This window comes from Coregonus lavaretus (genome assembly GCF_964263955.1).
Source record: "Coregonus lavaretus genome assembly, contig: HAP1_SCAFFOLD_545, whole genome shotgun sequence".
NCBI lineage: Eukaryota > Metazoa > Chordata > Actinopteri > Salmoniformes > Salmonidae > Coregonus > Coregonus lavaretus.
Genome location: NW_028160696.1, coordinates 100,001 through 106,553, shown reverse-complemented (window position 1 = coordinate 106,553; position 6,553 = coordinate 100,001). Strand labels below are relative to the sequence as shown.

At 43.5% G+C, this 6,553-nt stretch overlaps 1 protein-coding gene across 1 annotated transcript in view; it reads right to left on the bottom strand.

The window, feature by feature from the left end:
- Positions 1-424: 424 nt before the first annotated feature.
- Positions 425-6,553, bottom strand: part of cntn1b (contactin 1b) — a gene marked incomplete at both ends in the record, with an annotated part of 18,826 nt that continues 12,697 nt past the window's right edge. Inside the window, 5 exons of the mRNA XM_084196020.1 lie at positions 425-507; positions 769-925; positions 1,517-1,638; positions 1,743-1,932; positions 2,460-2,581. Coding sequence (XP_084052146.1) covers positions 425-507; positions 769-925; positions 1,517-1,638; positions 1,743-1,932; positions 2,460-2,581 — 674 coding nt within the window. The remainder of the gene's footprint in view (positions 508-768; positions 926-1,516; positions 1,639-1,742; positions 1,933-2,459; positions 2,582-6,553) is intronic.

Sequence of the window (6,553 nt, the reverse complement as noted above, 5' to 3'; positions counted from 1 at the left end):
AAGGCAAAGGGTGGCTATTTGAAGAATCTATATATATATTTTGATTTTTTTAACACTTTTTTGGTTACTACATGTGTTATTTCATAGTTTTGATGTCTTCACTATTATTCTACAATGTAGAAAATAGTAAAAATAAAGAAAAACCCTTGAATGAGTAGGTGTGTCCAAGTTTTTGACTGGTACTGTAAATCAGAAAGGATTTATTGGATGTCTTACAGTACAGTAACTCTTGTAGATGTAGGTAATTCTGTAGCTAGGCAGGTCATTTCTGTATGGTGGCAAGGTGTTCTGTTTTGTTGTGGGAAGACATACAGACAGGAAGAGGTTGAGGAAAGATTGGAAGTCCATAACGAGATATAGGAAGTCCATGTGAGAGTTGTGTCTGTCAAATCTCCCACAGTCCACCCAGACACGTCCTGCGTCTCTATATCCCCAATCCCACGATGCACAGGGCCAGCAGTAGCATGGCGGCCAGACTGAGAGTGGGTCTCAGGAAAGACGCCTTACCTGGAGGAGGGGAGGGGACACAGTAAGAGGCATGCTGGGTAAGACACTGTCCGGACAACAAACACACTCAAAACACACTTCTCCTCCGATGCTCTCCTCCCTTCCCACTGATGTTTTGAGAAGAAGGTGAGGAGAGAGGAATCAAACAATTGAGGAATCGAGGAAAATACTTTTGAGATTCACCCACAAATTGACACAGTCCTTCAATTCACCAACCAGATACTACCCAGGCTACATTAAACCCATCTATCCCTTACTTACCCTGAAGCCTGATCTTCCTGATGGGGCCGTCTCCTCCCTCATAGCGACCTCTGACCTCCAGCTCGTAGTCCCCTACCTGGGGCATGGGGAAGTCAATGAAGTGCCAGCCCGTCATGTAGATCGGCCCTGTGATGTAGCCAGTCTTCCTGAACATCACCTGTAGAGTAGAGAATAGAAGAGGAGAGGAGAGGAGAGGAGAGGAGAGGAGAGGAGAGGAGAGGAGAGGAGAGGAGAGGAGAGGAGAGGAGAGAAGAGAAGAGAAGAGAAGAGAAGAGAAGAGAAGAGAAGAGAAGAGAAGAGGAGAGGAGAGGAGAGGAGAGGAGAGGAGAGGAGAGGAGAGGAGAGGAGAGGAGAGGAGAGGAGAGAAGAGAATAGAAGAGGAAGGAGAGAAGAGAAGAGAAGAGAAGAGAAGAGAAGAGAAGAGAAGAGAAGAGAAGAGAAGAGAAGAGAAGAGAAGAGAAGAGAAGAGAAGAGAAGAGAAGAGAAGAGAAGAGAAGAGAAGAGAAGAGAAGAGAAGAGGAAGGAGAGAAGAGAAGAGAAGAGAAGAGAAGAGAAGAGAAGAGAAGAGAAGAGAAGAGAAGAGAAGAGAAGAGAAGAGAAGAGAAGAGAAGAGAAGAGAAGAGAAGAGAAGAGAAGAGAAGAGGAGGAATTTATTGTCTTCTGAGGACATTTATTTCCACAGGCTCAAACTGGATCACACCAGTTGCTGCAAGATTCAAATGAAACAAAGTAAAATGCCTTTACATACCTTATAATATAGTGGGAAGGACTCATTGCCAAACCAGTCGTAGGGGATGTGGTGCCACCACACGTACAGCCACTTGCCAGAGTAGCTGATATAACGCCACATTTGGGGAGCCACACTTGGAGCTGCAAAGAATAGAATAGAATAGAATAGAATATTAATCTCAATGGGATCACCTAAAATAGACCTGTATATGGAAGTACAGTGTGGTTTTGGCATCTGGTCTTACGTGCTCTCTTGGTGAACATCTCGCAGTGTTCGCTGGGCGGGCCGACACCGGCTCCGTTGTAGGCTCTGACCTCGATGAGGTAGTGGGAGTCTGGCAGCATGTTCTCCAGCCTGGTCTGGTTCATGGAGGCGGACACAAAGATACGATTGGCCCCTGGCTCTGTATCGTCATACTTCCTCCAGTACTTCACCTGGTCAGAGAGCCGGGATTGGTCAGAGCAGGTGTCAATCAATCTGAATCAAAACTGGTGAACCAATCAAAATATTCACCAGTTCCTCACACAAAGACATATGCTTCTTTCAGGTCAGTCTGGCAAGGAAGCTACAGTTGAACACAAGGTATTTTATTTTCTATAGTCTCATGAGAAGGGCCATCAAACTGGGCAAAAACCGGTTGAATCAACGTTGTTTCCACGTCATTTCACGCTAAAAAAACAGATTGGATTTGCAACAAATCATCAAGGGAATTTCGTAGTTTTTTTCACCCAACTTTTAACATAAATCCAATGACATGATAATTTTGTTGAATTCACGTTAGTTGATAACTCAACCAAATGTAAGTCAAAACTAGATGCTGAACTGACGTCTGTGCCCAGTGGGATGTGTTTTTCCTGATCACTTAACCAGACCATCATTCGTAATCTGACCAGGAATATCTGGCCTTCCTCATAAATCATGGACATCATTAGATATCCAGGAGATTTACAGAGCTACAGACCTGGTATCCATCTATGTACTGCTGAAGGCCGGTACCAGTGTCCATGACTGGTAGCCACCAGACCAAAGCTTCGTGGGACGAGACAGGCCTGGCGTATACATCTGTAGGAGACTCAGAGGGGACTAGTGGAGAGAGAGAGAGAAGTGGAGAGAGAGAGAGAGAGAGAGAGAGAGAGAGAGAGAGAGAGAGAGAGAGAGAGAGAGAGAGAGAGAGAGAGAGAGAGAGAGAGAGAGAGAGGGGGATTGGGGTAGATCAATTTGAGAGAGGGGGTCGGGGGAGAGAGCGAGGGATTTGGGGTAGATCAGATTGAGAGAGGGGTTAGGGTTGAGGCTAGGGTTAGGGTTCAGGCTAGGGGACTAAGTTCTGTTACCCACATAGGTCCTAGACCAACCCATCTTCAACATCTCTAATAATCAGGACCAATCGAGAAACCCCAAGAAATCGAACACAGTAGAGAGAATCTTTTCAATGTTACAAAAGCGCAAATAATGATATAAATGCCATATAAACCCCTCATGTCTGAGAAGAACACGCATGGCAAAACCTGCAAGGCAATACAAATGTACACACGCTCCCATCCCCTCCAAATAGGTTTTAGTAAGTCATAAGAAATGGAAGGTATTGGGTCCATAATCAACTAGGGTTAGAGTTGAGGCTAGGGTTAGAGTTGAGGCTAGGGTTAGGGTTGAGGCTAGGGTTAGGGTTGAGGCTAGGGTTAGGGTTGAGGCTAGGGTTAGGGTTGAGGCTAGGGTTAGGGTTGAGGCTAGGGTTAGGGTTGAGGCTAGGGTTAGGGTTGAGATTAGGGTTAGGTAAGGGGACAAAAACTGTTACCCACAAGAAGTACATAGACAATTACCCCACTCATTTTATGAACCTCTATTTAAAACCAAGGTACCATTTTAATACATTGTAAAAATAGAGGAAATGATCCCAGAAAGCTCCAAACTTCCAACCAAAATAAAGGGTAGTTCCCTGTAATGTCTGTTAGTGGTCACTAGACGGCATAAACTCCATCAACAAACACCTTTCTCAATGGAACATCCCCAAAAACAGTTTTGCCTCCCCTTGAAGATTCGAACCAGCAATTTACCAGTCACTATCGTCATACTCTAACCACTGGGCTGTCATGCCCAGGTACAAGGCACTGACATGTATGACATTTTGTTACAAGATTGTCTTTTAGTTGGGAGGAGATGACACCAACCAAGCCTCAAAACATTTAGATACTCAAAATCATAAATAAATAAATAAATATATATATATATATATATATATATATATATATATATATATATATATATATATATATATATATATATATATATATATATATTTTGCCTCAAGGTTATTTTGCCAAAAGGTTATAAGTCCTGATGTTGGCAAATATAAATAAATAAGTTATAATTGTTGAAACAAGTGCTTTAAGAGGAGGGGGTAGAAATCAAAATAGCCAAAAGAGGAAAAACTATATTCCGTTATCATGCAAATCCAAAAAAAATTATCACAAAGAAACCAGTATCTGTGTAGCTGCCTCGTAATCTTCATTTAAAAAACAAACAGACTTAATAAGACCCTATAAGTTGTTTAGGATGATAACTAGTCTCATGCAGCAATGCATGTGTGTGTCGGTCGCTTTGAAATATACTCTAATTCCCAAGAGGTTTCTATCATTATGGCCTGGCATCATAAAACTTTGGTATCAAGAAATTGTAAGTTGTACTTAACTGTAATCGAGGGGTGATGTCCATTCAAAATATCTCTAAAGTTTACAAACTCCCCCACCGAGTGGCACCAAACCCCAAAGATATCATCCAAGTACCGCATGTATATGAATGGACGTTTTTTGCACTTGGGGAAGACCGTCTGCTCCCAATCGGTCATGTAAATGTTGGCATACGCAGGAGCAAACTTCTTCCCCGTTGCAGTACCTGAGATATGTAAGCAGTGTTTAGAATCAAATTCAAAGTCATTCCGCGTTATTCCCAGTTCTAAGAGAGAAAGGATAGCCTCATCTGGTCTATTTGTATCCCTGCCCTAAGTCCTATTTGAGTGTCAGTATTAGTGTATAGTGAGTCTACATCAATCGAGAATAACATTGCTCCAGAAGGTAACTCCATTTCTCTAAGCTTATTAACAAATGCATAGGTATCCTTTACATAACTGGGGTGCTTCTGAGATATGGGATTGAGAAAGGAATCAATATACTCTGCCACATTACATGATTCACTCCCGCAATCTGAAACAATCCCTTATTTTATGAGTTGAATTGGCATGTGGTGTAGGTCTCTGGAAGGGAGCAGTACTGGAAGTTTCCGAATCAGTAGTGGAACTGGTGGAAACTCTCCTGTTGGAGAAATCTGAGGACTCACTTGCTTTTTTGTGTGCTTTTTATCAGAATTACCCTTCGTAATTTCGTTCTCAGTGAGGGCCACTACTGGAAGTTGGTGTGTATGTGGTGTGTGGGTGTGGGTGTGGGATGCATGGGAGTGGGTGTTTGGCTGCTCCCCTCCAGATGGCAACACCCCATCTATACAGGGGGAAAGAAAGAGTAATGTAATCAGACATAATCACCGCAACATTACTAGTAACTGCCCCACTTATTCCTACACCTGAAGTCACTGGAGAATTGCATGGTGTCGAGAGGGGTGGGGCGTCATCCAAGGTTCCCAGCTCAAAATGGACATTAAAAATCATAACATCAGTCTGTAACCTGCTAGGTTCGTTGTTAAGAGTGCTGAAGGTTCTGAAGTGAGCTGTCTCCACCTGCGTGGTTGAGGTTAGATTCTAGGCCAGAGTCAATACCAAGGCTGGAACCAACTGGGGGGTACTGGAGTGAGCCATGTTGCCCTGACTGGTTTAGATTAGTATCAAGATTAGAGCTAACCAAGGGTTGCAGTGGAGAGCTTTGTTCTCTTGTGTGGTTGAGGTTAGGGTTATTGCCCAAGTAAGGGTCATTGGTAGAGTCAAGCTTAAGACCAGAGCAACCTGATTGGTGCTGGAGTAAGCCATGTTCCCCTGATTGGTTAAGGTTAGGGTTAAGGTTAGGGTTAGAGTCAACCAAGGGTTGCTGAAGTGAACCATTTTGTCCAGTGTGGTTAAGGTTAGGATTAGAGTTAGAATCAGTGACATAATTAATATAAAGGCCTGAGGCAACTGGAAGGAGTAAGTCATGTTCCACTGATTGGTTAAGGTTAGGGTTAAGGTTAGCCTCAGATCTAACCGAGGGTTGATTGATTAAGCCTTGTTCCCCTAAGTAGTTATGATTAGGGTCAAGGTTAGGGTCACAACTAATAAAGGGTTGATGGGGTGGGCTATCTTCCCCCTCAAGATTAAGGTTAGGATTTGGGCTAAAATGAGCCTTAGTTGCGGCTAGGGTTAGGGTTAGGGTTGAGGGTTAAGATTAGGGTTGAGGCTAGGGTTGAGGCTAGGGTTGAGGCTAGGGTTAGGTTTAGGATTGAGGCTAGGGTTGGGTTTAGGGTTGAGGCTAGGGTTAGGTTTAGGATTGAGGCTAGGGTTGGGTTTAGGGTTGAGGCTAGGGTTGGGTTTAGGATTGAGGCTAGGGTTAGGTTTAGGGTTGAGGCTAGGGTTGGGTTTAGGGTTGAGGCTAGGGTTAGGTTTAGGGTTGAGGCTAGGGTTGGGTTTAGGATTGAGGCTAGGGTTAGGTTTAGGGTTGAGGCTAGGGTTGGGTTTAGGGTTGAGGCTAGGGTTAGGTTTAGGGTTGAGGCTAGGGTTGGGTTTAGGGTTGAGGGTTGGGTTTAGGTTTGAGTATAGGTTTAGGTTTAAGAGGGTTTCTGTTTGTGCTGGTATCAAACCTTGGGTTGCACGGCCCTATTGCAACTTCCTGCTCTGTTTCTATATTGTACGTCAGTCCGGAGTCTGGAGAGGGTGAGAGAACATGAAGGCCGGGAGCTCAGAGGGGTCACCCACGACGGTTCAACAATAGGAGGAAGATGAGGGTTGATGAAGTGCTGAGGGTGAACAAGTTAATTTTTTAAATAATAAAACATGCAAGCTGGATCAATAAATGAATAGATAAATAATTGAATAAGTAAATAATATAGTACATCATAAAAAAAATCACACCAAGGGATTAA